The following is a 21,378-nucleotide window of genomic DNA, read 5'->3' on the forward strand; positions in this document are numbered from 1 at the left end:
CTAATCGTATCACCACCATTTATCTCTTTCCCACCTCTTTTGAAGCTGCCCATCATTTTCTCTTTGGTTGTGTTTTCCCCCTTAAATCTCCATCAAGTATCCTTCACTCGACTCCTCGCTACCTGTGTTTCTTAGGTCGGTGCAACTCGGAATAATTCAATTCTCTTTGATCATAAAACCAAGTCCCAAACTTTAGCCAAATGTCCATCTCACTCAGGGATTTATCTCAATTACTTCTCCAAAGGTGTGTCTGCCAGCTTCTAAACATGAGTATCAAAGTGCCAACTTTAGCCAGGGAGAAACGGTAAATCTTTGATGTCTTGCGAGTATCCATTGGCTATAGTGAGAGGCTGTAAATTCCCTCAACGCATCTCGCAGCTTTATTCACAGCAGCAGAAAATCCAACCACTGACAAGGAGAATGTGGTTTAATCTACTGCCTTTTCAATAAACATGGCAAAATACCTTTAAACAACACATAAACCAGCATAAATCCTTTCACCAACGCCGAGCTATAAGTGCAATCCTTGCTCATTGTTTGTTGCTGTGTGGGAATGAATAAGTCCACTGGGGCCTGTATTTATTGGTAATGAAAGATTTGCAGCTATGTCGAACCTGTTTGTGACTGCAACACACTGTCCTACGGGTTTGTGCTGCATATGTCATAAAAGGGGGGAAAAGTAATGTAAAGGAGAATGAAGTCAGAAAAACTAAAGTAGGCAAGAAAAAAAACGAGTAATACATTGGGACAGAAGGAAAGGAATCAGCATTGAGAGAGAGTCCCAGCTGCCTCGCCGTGTCCTTGTGCAAGATTTATGAGCTTTATGATCAGGGACAGGTTTAGGGAGAGCCAGGAGGAGGAATGGATTCAGAAAGTGAAAGCAAAGTGTAAAAGAACATCAGCATGGTGCTACTCTAGGGAAAAAGTGGTGAAGTCGACACAGTGGGTTGAGATGTCGCTCCAGCATAATGCCAGGTGACAGCGGGAGAAATGCAACACTATGAGAAATGATGAAAAAAAGTTTAAAAATAGGCTCAGGGAGGAAAACTGAACGTGGACATTACCCCGAGGATCAAAGGTCGCTGATTTGATTAGTGCTCACATGGTACAGAGAGCAAAGCAACAAACAGAAAGGACAAAAAACAAGCAAAAATTGAGGAGAGAGCAGATGAAGATCAAGGAGTGGTGGAGTCGAAGGGTGGTAGGGGTGAGGCTGTGTGGGGGGGTGTAATCTGTTTGTGTCAGGGGGATGATGAAGAGGCCAGAAGGGAGCTCTCTGGAGTTCACCTTCTGGCCTCGGGAGGAAACACACTAACCCTGGCCCTCCCCTTTGCACACTTTTCTCCTCCCGTCTTCTCCGCCAATCCACCTGGACGATTTATGACTAGCAGGGTCGACCCAGGGTTATTAGTTTTGAGGACGTCTGTGAATCGAGGTTAGACGGTGGCGTACTGCTTTGCTCCCTATCAGCACACTGACTTTTTTCCACACATGCAAATGTTGAACAAATGTCAATCAATCAATCAATCAGTCAATCAGTTTGCTTTATTTAACCAGGTAAAAAACTCATTGAGATTTAAAAACCTCTTTTACAAGAGTGACACGGCCAAGACGGCAGTACCTAAAAAATATATGAATGGTTAAAGCAAACACACACACAAAACACAAAAAAAATGTGGTCGCACAATATTGGAGAGCAAGAGTGAGATGAACTTGTCACGCAACAGCTTTTTTCTTCGGAATCGCATACTACACATAGTATTATTAGGATGATGACCATTCCCACTGAAATATACAAGTTTCCAAAGAAACTCTGTGCTCTTAATGAATGCTCAGTAATGAATGGAGAATAAAATCAACTGATCAAACCTCGACTGCATTAAGAAATGTCTAACCATGAAATTAATTTCATTCAGCAAAATGTAATTAATTTAAACATTTAACATGTTTGAACCTCGTTCACGTGCCGATTATTATATTGATTTACTTATTGTTGTTAACTGTCCACGTTGGTAATTTTAACGCTTTATGTATTTGATATTAATGGTGGAGCAGACGCAGCTGTCAGTGATCACTGTGAGTGCTGGAGCTCTTAAAAAGTGAAATACAAGAGTCTTAAAAGAAAAACCAGGTCCTGGGCAGTGGCAATCCTAGGGTATGCTGGGGCCCCAAGCACAAAATTCCCAAGGGGCCCCTCTGACAAACGTTAAACATATAATAGTTTGCTTGCTTGTGTGTTTGTTAGCAAAATAACTGAAAAAGTCATCAGGTCCTTTGGCTGAAGTTTTACATATGGACTTGGCCTTACAGAAGGAATTGTAAGCTAAATTTTGGCCAGAATTGGGCGATGGGTTCTTGCCGAATTAAAAAAAACAAACAAAAAAATCCCTGATCTGTCATATTGGGAGAACCGACATTGTTGAGTAAATGGTTAAACACAGACAAAATGGCAGATAAAAAAACCTGACCTAAAGAAGGTCAAAACATAAATTAGGAATTGTATAATCTAACATTACATGATAAATTACATGATAAATACGTTTTTCGTCTTAACAATCATCAATTCAAATTAAGTGCACTTACAATAACTAAAAGTCGTTGCAATGTACATATTGTTCACAATTATTAATTCAAGTTGTGCAACATAACCATTCATTTTCATAATCGGGCCCATTTAAAACCATGGTTGGTTTCCAAAACATACAAACATAATTTAATCAAGGACAAAATAAGTAAATAATACATGACAGCGTTTATCAAACATTCGATTGTTCCCCGAATTCCAACCCATGCTTTGGCTCAATTAGCTTTCAAAATCATATAATAAGTAAGTAATGTTTATTTACAGTATATAGCACCTTTCACAGACAGAAGTCACAAAGTGCTTTACATATCTACCCATTCACACACCAATGGGACAGAGCTGCCATGCAATGCACTAGTCAACCACTGGGAGCAACTTGGGGTTCAGTGTCTTGCCCAAGGACACTTCAACACATACACCAGTATAGACTAGGATCGAACTCCCAACCTCTCAATCAGAGGACAACCCCCTGAACCACCTGATCCACAAATAATGGTTTTCTATACCTTGATGTAACTTTGTTTAGAAGTGTTGTGAAGAGTCGCCGGGTTTGCCGGGTTTCCAAAATGGCGCTTAGCACCTCCGTAACAAACAAACAAGAAAATTAAAGATATCTCTTTTTAAAGATTATATTCTCAAAAAACAAACAGACCGATACACTCACTGTTGAATCCGATTAAAGGTTGCTTATTCAGTGTCCATCCATTTATTTAATTCGAGACTTTTGTGCCGGTTCACATTAGGAGCTGATACAAGTGCAGCCATGCCGATCACCGGAAACTTAAAACGACTATGACCCCATCTTGAAGTCGGAAAACAGTGGTGCGACCGGAAGGTTTTCAAAATAAAAGCAGTTCAAGTAACTTGGGTCAGAGGAGTAAAGTTTGTCAGCCGTCAGGCAGCTGCCTGGTTTGCCTGTTAGCAAAGTCTGCCTCTGCACATGGGAAGAGGCAGAGGTGGAAGCTCATTGCCCTGATAATCAATATGTCATTCCCTCTCCTGTGTGCACACAAGATGCGAGTGTGAAGCACTGTTACCTTATGTAGTCAAAGCGAGGACAGAGATTACCGCCCAAAACAAGGGAGCGAACAAATCATGCAACAATGCAAGGCTGTGATTACGTTACGCTGTGTAAGAAAAGTCAGAATCAGACTAGTTTTATTGCCAATTAGAGTTTAAAACAATACAAGGAATGTGACTTGGTGGATGGTGCGAAAAAACTAAAACAATTATTATTATTATTATTATTATTATTATTATTATTATTATTATTATTATTATTATTATTATTATTAGTGCAGTGCCGGTAGGAAGTATGTATTGCTATAGAAAAGTGGGAGATTAAGTAGCTTTTTATGGATGGCCAAATAAGGTTGTGTTTGAAGGTGGGACGTCAGTGACATTTAGGTTTGTTGTGAAATGTGTTGAGTGATAACTATTGTGTTTTCATATATTTTGGCTTTTAGCAAGGACACTATAAGGAGTTGAACCCCATTTCACTCATGTTTCACCACTACCGGTGCCTTTTGCTTTTTTAGCCATTGGGAAAAAGCAAAACCAGTAATGCAACAGCATGACATTTGAAAGGGTTTTGAAGGCTAAATCTGGTTAGATTTCTGTTTTGAGGATAATTAAAGGGTATAGTGCAGTGCCCGTAGGAAGTATGTATTGCTATAGAAAAGTGGGAGATTATGTAGCTTTTTCATGGATGGCCAAATGAGGTTGTGTTTGAAAGTCAGGGACATTTAGGTTTGTTGTGAAATGTTTAGAGTGATAACTATTGTGTTTTCATATATTTAAATGGCAAAAAATGGGAAAAAGCAATTCACCAGCATGAAGTTATGCCTAGAGAAACATTTTGAGACACTTTTACATGGGAGTTTTAATTCAGAATGAAAGTTAAATCCTCTTTAAAATGACCTTGTAGTGTGACGTTTGGGTGGCATATTCACTTCTTCATTCATCTTCTCCCAGCCAATACCAGACTTTTGCGTGCTTCGGAAGAGCGATTTGACCCGCTGATGTTAGAGGCGTGTAAAGCTGCTGCTTTGGTGGAGCGTGGGATGAACTCTCACGAGACTTTGCGCAAGATTTAGAAAATTGCCACCGAAACAGCGTTGCAAAAGTTGCTCAAAGTGTGGAAAACTTCAACCTTTCATAGTTTTTAACGATTCTTTTGGTGCTTAAGGGGTACGGAATCATTTTTGAACATGTTAAAAGAATAGAAGGCGGCCAGAAAGAGAGTTGTAGGGCATTCCGCTTGCCGCCTACGCCTCTGGACATCACTGAAGACAAGAAGAGATGCTTTTGTTTTAAAATGCGGATGTTTGCCTTTAGCTTGAAGACGGTCCCAGGACGATTTTACATTCGGTTAAGTATGACTAGTGCCCACCTTGCATACTTCAGAAAGGTCCCGATATAGTGAGTAGTATCCAGCTGCAGCCCCGGAGTGGAAGCCCCTGACGTGACACAAGCTTCTGGCTAGACGGATGTGCCCCTGGCTGGACAGAAGTAATGTAGAATACCAGTAACCTTATCCACTGTTCTGGCACCGTTCTTTCTTTTTTACTAACCCTAACCCTAACCGCCTCCACTTCTTAACTAAATTTAAGGTTTGTTGCATTGAAAAATAGCTTCTGCGGTCACGTCAGGGGCACATCTGTCCAGCCAGAATCTTGTGTCATGTCAGGGGCTTCCGTTTCGGGGCTGCAGCTGGATACTATTGGTTATACAGACCCCTTCCAAAAAAAATTTGAATATCATGGAAAACTTGTTTAATTTCCATAATTCCATTCAAAAAGTTAAACTTTTATGATTATAGATTCAGGGCCCACAATTTCAACGATTTCAAGTATTTTTTTTGTTTATTTTTACATAATTTTGGCTTCCAGCTCATAAAACCCACGAAAACAGGAATTAAAAAAAAATAGAATACTGTGAAGGAATCACCATTTACAGTACTTCTCAGTTTTTGCAGAAACAAAGGAGAAGAAGGACTGGACTGTTGGCCAGTGGTCCAATGTCCTCTTTACCGATGAAAGTAAAGTGTGTCTTCCATTCGGGAATCAAGGTCCAAGGGGTGTGGGCGCTGGTCTGTCTCCTGCTCGGCCACCCCCTGCTTTGGCAGGGCGGGCCCCGCCGTGCTCCGTATGGCCGGCATGGTTCGGGGTGCCGCGGGGTGGGTCTCCGGCTGTGCTGCTCGGCACGTCCCTGGGGCCCGCAGTGCCGCGTGCCTGTCTGCGCCATCTACCCTCTCCGGTGGCCCGCCATGTGGACGGGCCAGAAAAATAAAAAAAAAGGTCCAAGGGTTTGGAGGAAGACGGGTGAGGAACAGAACCCAAGCTGCTTGAGATCCAGTGTGAAATATCAACAGTCAGTCATGATTTGGGGTGCAATGTGATTTCTTCACAGTATTCTGTTATTTTTTTTAATTCCTGTTTTCGTGGGTTTTATAAGCTGGAAGCCCAAAGCATGTAAAAATAAACAAACAAATAAATACTTGAAATTGTTTAAATTGTGGGCCTTGAATCTATAATCTATGAAAGTTTAACTTTTTGAATGGAATTATGGAAATTAAACAAGTTTTCCATGATATTCTAATTTTTTAGAAAGGCTCTGTAGTGTACTGTACATCCACGTATTTCTTGCGTACTCAATCTTTCTATACTATCTAATGTGAACGCACTACATACTCATTTTGACATGAGACTTAGTATGAGTAGCAGGTTAGTATGCGATTTCGAACACAGCCAAAGACTTCAATCATGTCCCTGAAGAGGAGGGGCTATCTTGGGAAACGGGCGTGCCAAGTGAACTCGTCACATCCCACATGTATAGCCCGTGTGTCAAAGAAGGGAGTGACAGAGTAGAAAAGAAGTACAGAATGACTGAACAGGAGCAACGGGGTTTGGCTTTGTACTGAATACCAACGACGCCACTCCATTGCTTATTTTTATCTGGATATATCGTCTGCGTGGCCACATCAGCCGACAAATCTCTTTGAGAAGTTTATTCTCAGGAGAAGTGATGCAAGAGAGGCAGCCTGATGGTTCAGTAAGCCGATTATACCTTGAAACGAAACAACAAAGTCATTTGAAGACATTACCCCCATGCTCTGAGAAAATCAGATGAGCTTTTTGTTCTCCAACTACGTTCCGTTATTTTAAAGGCTGCACACACAAACACACACACACACACACACACCGTACTTTTATCTCAACAAAATCTTAAATGCCATGTTTACTTGAAAATGAAACCTCATCAGTCTCATCAGACGCAGCAGCTTCAGGCGTTTGTTCTCAGAAAAAGCTCTGATAAAAACAGATTATAACCTCCTGTGTGAAAGCAAACAAAGCTAGATTCCCATTCAGATTTCATATATACGTATGTTTTCGCCTCATCTAGGGAGATGTTTCAGTAGGATCTACTGGATGTGTTCACTGATTGCTGTCTATAACTCAAATAATTGCTCTCCACAATTTCCCGTTGAAACTATATATTATCTTGGGGTCGGCACAGTTAAAACTTCTCTGAAAGCTACTACCCCCAATTTATTTATTTTTATTAGAAAAATCATAGTGTATGCCTCATCAATCAATAAAACAGACATCATTTACTCCAAAAAAAGAGAAAAAAAAACCCTGAATTTCCACTTGAAAATTTGTTTACATCTCCACCGTGATTTTCCCACATTGCATTGTGGGATGTGAAGTCCCGTAAATGGATGCATAGAGTGAATGTACACTATATTTACTCTATATGCATCCAATATACATAACATTTTGTAGAGTAAATTATGTTTGATTGATTAATTTATGAGGCATACACTATGATTTTATCCTTTAAAAAATAACCAGTGTCGCAGCTTTAAGTTTACATATTTCAGAGCAATCTTTTTAAAAAATGTAATTAATTATTGAGGGAACAATAAAGATAGCTTTAATTGGGGGCTTTTTAATTAGCTCTATATAAAGCTTCAGGATAGTCTCTCAAGGCACTGAAGTGCTAGTTTTACAATAAACATTAACAGTAAACAATAAAACCCCAAAGTGCCCAACACAGCATCCAGCATCCCTTTTGTCATCAGTCTTACAATATTAATTAAAATGTTGCATACACGCAAAATCCATGCATTTTCTGCACCTGCTTATTCTGATGAGGTTCACAAGGTAATGGAGCCCAATTATGTAAAGTTTAAGACTTTAAACTTTAAATTCAGTATTGTATTTGTACCTTTTGTGACAGAAGATAAAGGTCATGATATTCAACTTTGGATACTACAACGGGCCACTGCAAGTATGACTCCATCTGTCTGCTGTATTTCCCTAAATTGGTTTAAACAGTGAATCCTTTTCCTATCCTTCGTACCGCAGGTGGAATCATTGCAAAGAAGCAATTATTTTTCAAAAGTTTTTTAATGTGTTTATGATGATGCTTTTATCCCTTTGTTATGATTCCTTTTATTTCGTCCTGTCGAGTGCATATCATCTCCTTTGGTGATTGATTGTGACTAAGTTATATAAGTGAGCTTTGCCATAAAGCCATATGAGGCATACTTGAGATGAAGAGCTAAATACATAAACCTGATGTGACTTAATGATAAACCATATACATAATATATTTGCAAATGACACAGTGTGCCACATGCACAGGGACGGCGTGCGGAGTGGATAAGATATGGCCTATTGTCACTGTTGCTAAGTGAAAGCAGTCAGGGGGAATTGGCGGCCCGCGGAATGAGAGGTGAGGGTTGAGTCATTGAATATTACAGTGTGCTGTTGAGTCACAGGACTCACTGTATATGAAGATGAGAGCGAGATGAAGGTCGCGCCTCATCCATAACAGATGATTCATTGTCTGGCCTGACCTTTACCACCTGGGCCATAGCTCGCTCTTCGCTCACTGTCCGTACCACTGCAAGGAGAGTTCAAGTGTATTCTCTACATGGTGACAAAACAAAGCCCACATGCTCTGCAGGTGAACACACACACATGAGCAGACGTTCACGTGTGCGGATGCTCATTTGGGATGCAGATTTGCCAAAGAGTCGAATGTCAAAAGTTCACCGCGGCACCCCGCTCACATCTAATGTGACAAATAACTTTTTCCTCCAGTTGCATTGTTCTAATCCCTTTAGTGGTCTCTGGAATGGAAATATAATTACATTTCTGTGGTGCAGTGCCTTTGATAAGACAGCCGCTTGCTGAGCTGAATGTCTAACTGAGTTGGATGTCTCTCTGAAGCTCCCTCCTCTCCCTTTCAGCATCCTCTTTTCACATTTTCTCTCGTTTTTTTTTTTTACCCTTTTCTCACCCAGTCTCACGTTCTCAGCCATTCTCCTAAAAACTCCCTCTGCTTCTCTCTCACACACCCAGGTATAGCAGTGGATAAAAGAGGGGTTGTCTACTTTGTCGATGGCACCACCATTCAGAAGATTAATGAAAGGGGCTTGCTCTCCACTGTCATTGGCTCAAATGGACTAATGTCGACGCAGCCACTGAGCTGTGACGCACGCATGGATATCAGCCAGGTAAGATCAGTACACTGACTACTGCTAGAGCGCAAAGGGGAAAGACACTTTTTCAGATATGCTATTTTTGAAATTATTGGTAAAATGCTAAACCTCTGTGTTGAGATATTGGAGCTTATTTAATGCACAGTACTGGTTACATTTTCAGTTTGTTTTTTTTGGTTAGGACAGCTTCCTTTAGACTCATTTTAGTTCAGGGGCCAAATATGGAGCTGTTTGATCTCAAGTGGGCCACAGATTATATGCGGGAAAATTAGTAATTTCAACATTATTGTGCCCTAGTTTGCGTTTCTACGTATACATAAAATACAAAATATGTAAGAAACTGACTATATCCAAGCAATAAGTGATGGATATCAGTCCTAACAGGATCTTCACTTTGAATTTCCTGGATTTGTGACTAATTTGTATTTAATTAAGAGAAATATTACGTCATAATTTGAGGGAAATTGAAGGATTTTGTGTGAATTTTGAGTTTTTTCAACAGTTTAACATTAAAAATGACTGCAATCATGCAAAATAAGCAGTGGGAAAACTGTGAGCACCTGCAAATAATGTTGAGTTTCTATATGGGCCAAAATTGGATGCTCCAAAGGGCCGTATTTGGCCCCCGGGCCATGAGTTTGACACGTGTGCTTTAGAGCAGGGGTTCGACTGGTCTCACCCTGGGACCTACATTTTGCCACAGTCATTAAATCACGACTTTTAAGAATTCAACCAACCAAATTTAGTTTTTCAAAAGTAGTAAAAAAAAAAAATGTTAAAAACACATATCTATAAACAGTATTTTCCTGTGCAACATGCATTTCACAGCATGCATGTCAAAAGAAAAGTTTGTTTCAAAATAAAACACAAGTCAAACGTGACAGACATTTATTTGACCACCTGTCTGCGACACACCCAGTACGAGAATCGCTGCTTTAGAGGAATTTACTGACTTTCACATTTGTGTTTGAGAGGGGGGTGAGGAGCAGGATGAGACCACAAACAGTTCCTGTACAGGTTTGATCTGCCCTCCTTAAGATCACACCACTAACTTTTATCAGGGCCTATTTCAGCACAGGATAAATTATGGATGAACTGCCAGCTGTGTAAAAGTGATCTCTGCCCACACATAAGGATGTGTAAATACGAGTGTTCAGGAAAGGTGAATTCCCATAGATGCCATAAGATGTGCCTTTAGCAGGGCCTGGTGCTGCCTTACAGGTTAGTGTGGGATTGGCCCAATCATTTCCATTTACGGTTGTCCCCCCATCTGTAGGCCAAGCATTTTCATGTCACTTTGCATCATATTTTCATGCTTGGCGCACAGGCCGTATACCACACCTAAATATAACAAGTCATGATGTTGTTTCAACATAGGGAATCGTTAAATACACATTTACTAAACAGTTACAGAGTGTAAGTCATGCAATTATTTCAAATATTAGTTCATATTTAGTACTCACTATATATATATATATATATATATATATATATATATATATATATATATATATATATATATATATACACATATATTAATGATGAAAATTATATTGAATAAGTCTTAAATTTGATTTTTGTTTTTACAATCCACTGACATCAATAGTTTAAAGATTTTATTCTCTTTTCATGCCTTTTTTTAGTGCATCAGCTGTTAGTTTTGAGGGGATCTTGTGTTAATAACAGTGTTGGGAGTAACTAGTTATTTTTGTAATAATATATTCCTTTTTGAAGTAACTCAGTAGTGTAACTCATTACAAAAGTGAAAAGTGGTGTAATGTATTACTAGTTACAATTAAAGTAACTCAAGTTACATGCATATTTATATTAAGTGCATATTTGCTTTGTTTTTTCACTGTTTGCAATTATTTGAGGGGGAAAAAAAGATGATCATTATAGTTAAATATAACGTATGGAGAACAAAAAAAAGAGCGTTCTGCGACTGAAACAGCAGAAGTATTTGAAACAAAACTTTAGACCAATTTTATTTGAACACTATCAGTGTGATATAATGAGTGTTCTGGATCAAACGTAACTCAAAGTAATGTAACTCAGTTACATTTTAAAAAAAAACAGTAATATTGTAATGCAAATATATAAAATTTCTATCCAACTAACTAGTAATATAAATATATTACAAGTTTAGAGTAACTTACCCTACACCTTGTTAGGTTTAATCTTTCAGTAAAGTATTTGTGTGGAAAACTCTATATTTTAGACTACGTTCATTCTCCTGCTTCAATAACAAATCATTTGCCAATTCTTTTATTTCTTTTACACATTCCAGTCGAGCACATCTGATAACTGGCTTGCGTCTTGGTCTCTGAGTGTTGCCCGTTAAAATATGTTTTGACGTTGGTTTGGTTCTCGTGCATTGCAAAATGTCTTGCACAATTTACGTGGAAATTCTCGGTAACGAACAGACTTCTCACCTCGCGTTGATACATAATATGTGAAAACCTTGACTGTGTTTGAATGATTCTGATTCGTGTTGAAGCCACAACAGGAATGACTGGAGAAAAAATAAATAAATAAATAATCATTTTATTTCCTACATCTTTCACAGAAGATTTTGGAAAAATAAAAGATCATAGCAGATTAAATGTCAAGTTTCAGAAATTGGAATATAAATTCCACATTTTCATTCAAACTTTAACTGTGTAAAATGTTTAAACTGGTCAACATATATGGTTTCATTATGTTCACAGTTGAAGCATCTCATGAGGAATGGCATGATGAATTTAACACATACTTAGCAACTTCTTTTACACCAACCTAATGACTATCACTTTTAAAGGTGTTAATGTTGTGGGTGCATTTAGAAACTAAATCGAGCACTCTTCATCACACGACGTCCAACGTTATAAGCCAACGTGGAGAGGACACCACGACTCCTGCTTAATGAATCTCTCTCTACCTTATGAAACAGATTTTCTTATCTTCTTTTTGGGCTGAGGCTATAATTGGACATGTCAGCTACAATTTAGCATGATCCATTTATTTACCAAGCCACAACCAGAGCCATCCATCACCTGATGCCCTGTCTCGTCATCGCCTCCGTGGTGGATCCAGCTCACAGTTGGAGTGTTTCTGTGCGTAGGAGGTGGGCAGAGATGTGGGAGTCTGTGTGCTGGTGTTGTTTTGTCTGGCTTTAACCCCCACGGTGTTAGTGGATTGGGTGTGCTGTTTGAACACGCAGTGAACACGGTTATTGGATGAAATGAGCTGGTGTGAGTCTTGAATAAATACAACCTTTGTGTGGACGGGGAGAGTCAGGAAGTCTAGATAACGTAGGCGGAGTTTGAGATTCTTGCCGGGGGGTGGGGCAAAAGAAAAAATAGAATTGAATATATAGACCATCTAGAGATCCGCGCCAACCACAATGTGTGTAACATAAATGATAATGCAAAAATTATTGGTAACATAATTGATAATGTTGACTACAAAAACGTCCACCGTCCCGTATACGGGTCAAAACACAGTATTATATACCATTTGAACGCTTAGAATCTTCTGTTATTAATCATATAAACCATTCTAAAACACAACCATCGCAGCAAAAACAGTTATTTTGTCAAACTTAACATAAACAAGCCAGCACTGCTCACCTTTAAAGTGATGTCATGTCTTACTGAATCCATATATTGCATCAAAATCTTTCTAAGACATAAAAACAATCGAATGAATCTCAACATTTAGTTCAAAACACAGTAAAACTGCTGAAAAGAAAACCTGCAGTGTCACTTCACCACATACTGTACATTGTGAAGTAGAGTTACGCAACAGAAGTCCAAGAACCAAGTCACATGACTCGAGTGCCAAAAAACACATTTATTTTTAAAAGAACAACAAATCTATATGAATTCATATAGATTTTGTACAGTCACTGTGTTTTATGGGACTTTTATGTGTTTGCCCCCACCCGCTAACTGCGCGTATGCCTAATACTTTGTTATTAAAGAGGTTTTTTTCTCGTGTATAACCGACTTCTCTTTGCAATGCCACAAAATGTCAAGTCCCTTTATTATGTATGTGTCGTTAAACAGGTGCGTCTGGAGTGGCCGACAGACCTTGCCATCAACCCCCTTGACAACTCCTTGTACATCCTGGATAATAACATCGTCCTACAGGTAAAGAGAATATCTGCTCTGTACTTCATTCTCTCTGTGAGTTTTCGCCTTTTTTTTTTCTCCTGATGAATGCTGACAATGCAAGTTTTCACAGATAACAGAGCAGTTAGGTTAGACACGTTGAACATTGAGTGAGACAGGAAAATGTTGCGTTTAGGGGAAAAACTACACTCGGAAAAAGCTCTGCAGGAGTTATTTTAAGGTAATTGCCTTTGAACTTGAGTTCCTAAATTCACAAATGGTCTGTTAGAGAGAGAGGTGACATGTAAAAAAGCCTAATGAGTTAAAAGATCAGGGTTCCCGTTGCACTGCATCAGTCATTAGGTTGATTTCCATTGTTGGCTGACTGTGCTGAGTTGATGTGTCTGTGTACATTCAGCCTACACTTCCACGATAAAACGTTTATGCGTCTCTTTAGGTGTCAGAAAAGCTTCAGGTACGGATTGTGGCCGGGCGTCCCATTCACTGCCAGGTGCCGGGGATTGACCACCACCTGGTGAGCCGGGCAGCGGTGCAGGCCACGTTGGAAGCTGCCAAAGCCATCGCCTTGTCTCATCTGGGAACGCTGTTCATTGCTGAGACTGACGAGAGACGCATCAACCGCATCCAGCAGGTCAACGCAAACTTTAAATTATTATAATTGCATCAACATAAAGTTGTTCCAGTGAAAGAAATACCTGTTTTTTCTGTTGTTGATTGTCCTCTTGTTTATATTAAATACGCCCCAGATTTATAATATAATTACATAAATACATAGAGAGATTCATTCTACTTCAAATATATATTTTCATGTAAGGTAGTGGTTCCCAACCTTTTTTTAGGTCGTGACCCCATTTTGATATCACAAGTTTCTGGGGACCACAGAGACATTTTTTCTCAAAAGAATTAATTTTTGATCATGTTTGAGTTGCCAGGATTAAAGCACAAGATGCCCCTGCTTGGATGTTTGTTTTTTTATACTGCATTTTATTTGATTTATAGATTTGTATCATTACTATTACAAAGTGAAAGTCTGGAATGCAGTTGTTTGAGATTAAGTGTGGTATTTTAATGTGAAAAAAGAAGAAGAATTAACAAATAACAAATTCAAAATATGATTTTAATCAGTACATTCCAGGTGACACCGTTTTAATTTAAGGCGACCCCACATAGGGTCACGACCCCGAGGTTGAAAAGCAATGATATAAGGGGGTGAGCTGGAGTCTGTACCAGCTGACATCTAGAGCAAAGGGGGTACAGTGTGGACTGAGTGTGTTTTTCACAGGGTCACCAATTACTGCCAAATTTAGGGACTCAATATAACCTAATCATGCATGTTTTTGGACTGTGGGAGAACCGGAGTATAGTACGAAAATCCTCACAAGTAAGGGAAGAACATGGCTCCACTGGGCTTATATCATCACTCTGTGCTGTACGACAACAAGGCTAACATGACATCACACAGCGACGACTGTACACACTCTTTGTTTGATATGAATCTACAGTATTCATTATTAATCAATGTTTTGTTAGCATTTTGAACTACACAGATTTTTGAGAGAATTAATGAGCTAAATTAATGTTAACATAATTTTTGATCAGTTGTAGTTTATATATGCATATATATATATATATATATACACAGTGGGGCAAAAAAGTATCTGGTGGCCACAGATTGTGCAAGTTGTCTGTAATTTTAAACTGTGAGAGACAGAATGTGAAAAAAAAATCCAGGATTTCACATTGTATGATTTTTAAAGAATTTATTTGTAAATTCTTGCTTGAAATAAATATTTGGCAACTACAAACAAGCAAGAACTCTGGTTCTCACACACCTGCAACTTCTTTAAGAAGCTCTTCTATCCTCGACCCGTTACCTGTATTAATGGCTCCTGTTTGAACTCATTTTCTGGATAAAAGACACCTTTCCACCCCTTCAAACAGTCAAACTATATATATATATATATATAGCAAAATGTTGGTTTTTGGTTTTTATATATAAACCAAAAACCAACATTTTGCTCAGATTACTTAGAGCATAATAATGGAATGAATCTAAATGTATTATTATTGAAGGATGTCATTTTTTAAATAAGTTAAAATAAAACAGTATTTAGTGCTTCCTGAATAGATTTATTTCAATAGTTTTTATCATTTCCGGTCATGTTCCTGCTGGTATGGGACCAAACTGATCCTTATTTTCAGTATATATATATATTTAACCAAGATTATTTCCATCATCATAATTATGATTATATTTTTTTACCTAAAAAGAAACACTATAAACCCTGTATTTGTAATGTTTTAATGTATTAATGTTCCACTCTCTCTCAAGTACCATTGCGTACTCAAATGGAGGTACACGTACCTCCATTTGAGAAAAAGTGATGTAGGCAATGAAATAACTAAAATGTTTCCTTGTGAATGTGAAAAACAGGAAAACCAGCTCAGCATGAGCAGACACCAACCATCCATCTGGCCCTTTGACACTAATTTACCCACAGACTTATTGCATCATGAGCCCCACTGTGCCTCGGCTGTTTGCATAACAGATGCTGTGCAGCAAGGTGTTCCGATTCCGTTCACACTCGAGCAGACAAAGCTTTGATGTAACCAAAAGTGTATTTCTAAAAAAGTTACTTTTCCATCCCCTCCATTAGTTAGCAGCCGAGTTATCTCAGAACTGCAGTATTTTTGGCACCGCACGCCCAAAGATTGCCTGCTGGACCCAGTCAATAGTTCTTTTGTAGTCCGTAGCCCCATGCTGAGCCCGTGTGGAGGCAGACAGGAAAGTATACCTCAGATGCTTTTTTTTTTTTTTTTTTTTTTTTTAAGGGGAGCAGCCAGCCATGCTGGATACTGCATTAAAAAGAATCTGCTTTTTAAAAGTCACTTTTAATGCAATCGTCCCACCTGTCTTAGTATTTGGCATTTCAAGGACTAAATATATCATAAAATCTATTCCACGTCTAAAAAAGAAATCCACCTGTCCAAATGTATGAATACTAGCAAAAGGTATTTTGTAGTTAATTCATGAAAAATGAGGCTGATGTGAGGTAATGGATTGTTAATAATTCAGAGGATGAATTTCAGGGATTTAGTTGCACCTTCTGGAATCTAGTCAGGGTTATTATACAGATAAAATGCGATTTATAAAAACAGGACTCATTAGGTAGATCGTGGTTTTTTTTTTTGACTAGTACTCCAGACGTGTCCATCCACTTTCTGTTGTCCATCCACTTCCAGCACAACCAAATGTGTCCAAGTGTTCATTTTCATAGTTCACAGCAGCACCGAAGTGATTGAAAAATGTATTTTCCAGGAGTTTTGAGTTGCGTTAAATTCACCATCATCATATGCCAAATTAGCTCTGCTGTGGCTGTGTTTGTCTGGTTTTAATTAAAGGGAATTTGCAAGGAAGCGTTTGTTTGTGCAAGAAAACTTTTCCCGTTATTTTCTATCTGAAGCGCGTGCTTTATATATTTCACCTCTCCTGGAAGCGAGCGTATGTTTTTTCATGCTGTTCTCCACCTGCTGGGCCACAAAACTGATTAGGACAGCTCAACAGGAGAATCCTGGAGGACGGGAGAGCGTTTCCTTTGGTCAAGGTGATGATAGGCTTTTACTGCACAGCTCCCCTGCTCTGTTCGACAAAAGATTCAAGAAAAGGAAATTTAGATGTTTTACACAAGTAGTCGTCATTCATATTTTTTTTATTATTCCACAAAAGAACGGTTTCTGAGAGAGATGTATTGTTACAACAAGTGTGACATCAGATTATATCAACTGTTAACGCAGTGTTGTTTTTCAACCTGGCCGCCTGGAATTAAAATGGAATCACCTGAAATGTCTAGTAATTTACCAAAAAAAAAATATGCTGATTAAAATTCTATACAATATTTATACATTTTTTAATGATTATTCTTTACCACACACAATCTCAAACATAAGTAGTCTATACTTTCACTTTCTGAAATATAATTCTCATTCAAATAAATTGCAGTAAAATCAATATCTGAGCAGGTGCATCTTTGTCCACTAATCATGTATAAGAAACACGATCAAAAACGAATTCTAGAGAGAAAATGTTTCTGGGGTCGCCATAAATATATGATATTAAAAATGGGGTTACGACCCCAAAAAAGTTTGGAAACCACTGTCTTTAAATTATGTAAATAATAGTTAAACATTTTATATATATACAGTATATATATATATTTTTTTTTCCTTTTTTTTTTTCTTTAAAGATGGAAAGTGTATGTATTGGTATTTGGAGTTTTTCCATGTGTGTAATGTGTCCCTCTATGTGAAAACTCCACAGGTCTCCACCAACGGGGAGATTTCCGTTATCTCTGGAGCCCCCACAGACTGCGATTGCAAGATAGACCCCAACTGTGATTGTTTCTCCGGTGGGTTCATCAGGCATATACATGCACACACTTGTTATGTGAGGGCAGGATTAAGTAATGCGAGAGTATTAGATTATATCTAATAGGATTATGCTGCTAAAAAAAAACAAAAAAAAAACACATAACAGCGTTTAAAAAACACTCCCAGATCGTATCACCACTGGCTTGTTTCTGAAGTACATTTGGAGGAAACAGAAATAGAAACTGCCATTTTTTTTTTTTAAAGCTTTCAGGACTTGATATGGACAGTTTTGCTTGATATTGAGTGAGTAAATTGTGTCGCCTTCTTGTCCCTGCTGGCCGAGTAATTTTATTCGCAGAGCTTGAGACTCTTTTTGTCCTCCTTGCCTGTCTCCAGCTCTGTTTTCCTCCCTGCTCTCAGCTTGTCTAAATTATTGAAGTCGGAAAGAAATCCTAACGTCTAAGTGAGGGCTGCTTCGGCACTTCTTAGGGAATGAAACAAAATTATGAAAGCGATTATGTAAGAGGATGACGGGATCTACAGGAAAGCACATAAGATCAATAAAGTCTCAGTGATGAGGTAAGAAGAGGACGTGCATGTGTTGGGTATACAGAAAATGCTGTGCTGGGCCATGTGTTTGTAATCACATAAAGGCACCCCCTTTTTTCCTGAGCTAAATTTCAGCAGCAATATAGCGTCAGAGAAACTTTTCAAAGCCATTCAAATTACAGCTGTGGGGAAGAAAATGGCTCCTTGTAAGCTGATGAATGTTTGAATGGCGTTGGTGTGTGTCGTGGAGGGGCACCTGAAATGTAATAAAAGGAAGAGGGAGAGGACCAAAGAAATAAGCAGATGTTCTTTTGACAGTTAGGCCGTGCTTTCATTGTAAGTGTCAGAGGATGTGATTTTATCATTTAATTCTGCTCATAAAAATCTGCTTCTTTTCTATTCAAAATGGAGGGAAGTGTCTTCCCCGTGCCACAAGCCAATGGGCTGTAACCATCCCTATTTCTTGACTTGTACTTTGCATATTTTCAATCATGTCTTGCTGTTAACAGATGATTACTCTCTTCAGAGGCTTTCCGTTTCCCATCTCTCTGCAGCAAACACCAACGCGCCGCCGCTTTTGAACATGCACACGTGTGTCAGGGCACACCATGTGAAGTACAAACCAACACAGACACACATACACACATATTGTGCATGCTGTCAGGAGATAAACTGCCACCCTGCTGTCTGTGCAGACCCATCACAGACCGCGGGGCAACTGCTGACAGCATCTAAAGGGCTTCACCCAGCTGTTATCCTGTTGTGCTGCAGAAAACATCTGGGTGCATTTAGTCACCCACCACCATCTTCTGATAAGGCTGAGGTCACCATCAAGGTAGTCATATTGGTTCCATTGGGAAGCTATGGTATCCCAGCCAAACTGATAAACGCTGACATGGTTTCTTCATATTTTTGAGTCTATTGTCAAGATCCTCTCTTTCATACCGGTTTATATTTCTGTTTATTTCAGAGCTGTATGTGCTTTTCAGTGGTGACGATAAAGAGTTTATTTCTCCCAAAACATTCTTCTGTTGTTGTTGTTTTATATCTATCAGGAGACGGAGGCTACGCTCGTGATGCTCGTCTTAAGGCTCCCTCCTCTCTAGCAGTGGCCCCCAATGGTACACTGTATATTGCTGATCTGGGCAACATCAGGATCAGAGCGGTCAGTCCTAACCAGCCTCAGCCCGGTCCGGCCGGACTGGTGGAGATCAGCTCCCCACTGGACCAGGAGCTCTATCTCTTTAGTGAGGTACTCAAACTTAGCGTAGAGTTATGAATATTTAAGAAACACTTAAGAGATTATTGACGTTCTACTTTCTGTTAGCTCCCCTAAACCATCTTTAATCACATAAGGTGGCAACTGAATATCAATCAGGTGCCAGAAGTGCAGGGCATGCTTTAGCTCCGCCCCGGATAGAGCAGCCACCTGATGGAGGGTGAATGTAACAGAAATAATCACTATCAAATCAGTTTCATGCAATTTGGGTTTGTTTAGAAGGAATGTTTTAGGCCACGTGTCAAACTCAAGGCCCCAGGGGCTGAATATGGCCCAATAGACCCTTTAGATTGTTTGTAAACATTGTGACATATTTTGTTGGGTGGGGCTTATATAAACACTTGTTGACCTACCCGCGCTGTTAGACAATGGGGAGCGACGTAACAATGTGGCGGCCATCTTACCTCAGACAGCTGGCCCCGCTCATTACATCAATATCAATGGTGCACGTACTATTTAAATAACCCGAACTTGCTCAATTTTCAAATGACAAGCAGCAATTTCAACATGTACAAGAATCCTATGTCATACCTACGTATAATAAGGTTTGTAATAAGGCACACCATTTGTCAATATGTCAATATTTCATCGAGTTAAGGGTGTTTTTGTGTAAGCTGATCACTCACCTTCCAACAGCTAGCGTAGAGCGCAGCAGAATGTCAGAGCGTGAGTTGTCTGAGGTAAGATGGCTGCCGTTGAGCTACGCTGGCGAATTCTGCTTGCGTTATCTAGTGTTTATATACTGTATATATATCTGCTTTAGCCAGCAGCGTTTCCTGTTTTTGCCTCCAGCCATTAAGGCGTCTATAGAGCTTTCATATCGACCCATAGGAGAAGGAGTTTTTAATCATTGTTAAAATCAGTGGTTCTCAATCTTTTTTCTGTTGTGCCCCTTTTTGAAAAATAAGAAATTTACAGCACAACGTTGCAAAAAAAAATTTAAACAAATGGGTAAAAAAAAATGTAACCTTTGTTGAAAAAGGTAAAATTGTGACTGTTCTTCTTTAAAATAAGCATAACGTGTAATTATGTCTTGCTACTTCCTGTTAAGCATCTTTGAGTAATTTTTGAAAAGCACTATATAAAACCGACTTGCAGTATTATCATTATTAATCACATAATTTAAAAAAGAAGTTTTTTCATGCCCGCTGTTCAGCAAAGCCATCCTCGCATGCATCTTAGGATTTACACACAGGGTTCACAGTTTCCCCCATGCTTTTACAGTCATTTCTCATTTCAAATTGTTGAAAAAAACATTTTTTTCCCTCAAAATCTTAAATTAAAAAAATATCAAAATATCGTTTACATAGTGTTAACTAGGGTACAAACTGTTAGCGTCACTCATTTTTCCACATTTAATCTGCGGCCCACTGGAGATCATATATGGTAATATTTGGCTCCTGAATTAAAATGAGTTTGACACGCATGTTTTTACCCGTCAGTCATAAATGAGAAAGATCCTCCCTGTTCTTAATTAATCTAAAAATGGTACTTCATTAGAGCTACTTGAGTTAATATTTTTTGTGTGTTTTTACTACTGTTGAGGAGCACTTTGCATGCTATTATTACCCATTTACCTTAAGAAGAAAAAAGTGCTTCATGGCATAAATGCTTGGTGTGCTTTGCTTTGTGATTGAATTCTCAGTAAGTGATGCTGATAATGAGTAATAATATATCCTACTCAAGTAAGTCATACATAAAATACTCAAGTAAAAATAGTACTCAAAGTAAAAGTTACTAGTTACTTTCACCCCCCCCTCGTTTCCCTTGCATATAGTAAATCTCATGTATAAACTTATAAAGGAAGGGAGAAAATCTTGCACAATTGGAATATTATATTTATCTTCCACAAAGGCTTCTGTATAAAAGAAAAGGTTTATCAAAATGTACAATTATTTTTAAATAAAATAATACCAATCAATTCACTTCAAAATAAAAAAAAAAAAAAAAAATTATGAACTCTTAAACTGAG

The 21,378-nt window shown here is 38.7% G+C and overlaps 1 protein-coding gene across 2 annotated transcripts in view; it reads left to right on the forward strand.

The window, feature by feature from the left end:
- tenm1 (teneurin transmembrane protein 1) overlaps nucleotides 1-21,378 on the forward strand; it is a 254,688-nt gene that overhangs the window by 213,751 nt on the left and 19,559 nt on the right. For both annotated transcript variants that reach the window (XM_028458823.1, XM_028458824.1), the window contains 5 exons: nucleotides 8,959-9,113; nucleotides 13,145-13,228; nucleotides 13,647-13,841; nucleotides 17,529-17,616; nucleotides 19,183-19,379. In XM_028458823.1, the coding sequence (XP_028314624.1) occupies nucleotides 8,959-9,113; nucleotides 13,145-13,228; nucleotides 13,647-13,841; nucleotides 17,529-17,616; nucleotides 19,183-19,379 (719 nt within the window). The remainder of the gene's footprint in view (nucleotides 1-8,958; nucleotides 9,114-13,144; nucleotides 13,229-13,646; nucleotides 13,842-17,528; nucleotides 17,617-19,182; nucleotides 19,380-21,378) is intronic.

This window comes from Gouania willdenowi, chromosome 10, assembly GCF_900634775.1.
Source record: "Gouania willdenowi chromosome 10, fGouWil2.1, whole genome shotgun sequence".
Lineage (NCBI taxonomy): Eukaryota > Metazoa > Chordata > Actinopteri > Blenniiformes > Gobiesocidae > Gouania > Gouania willdenowi.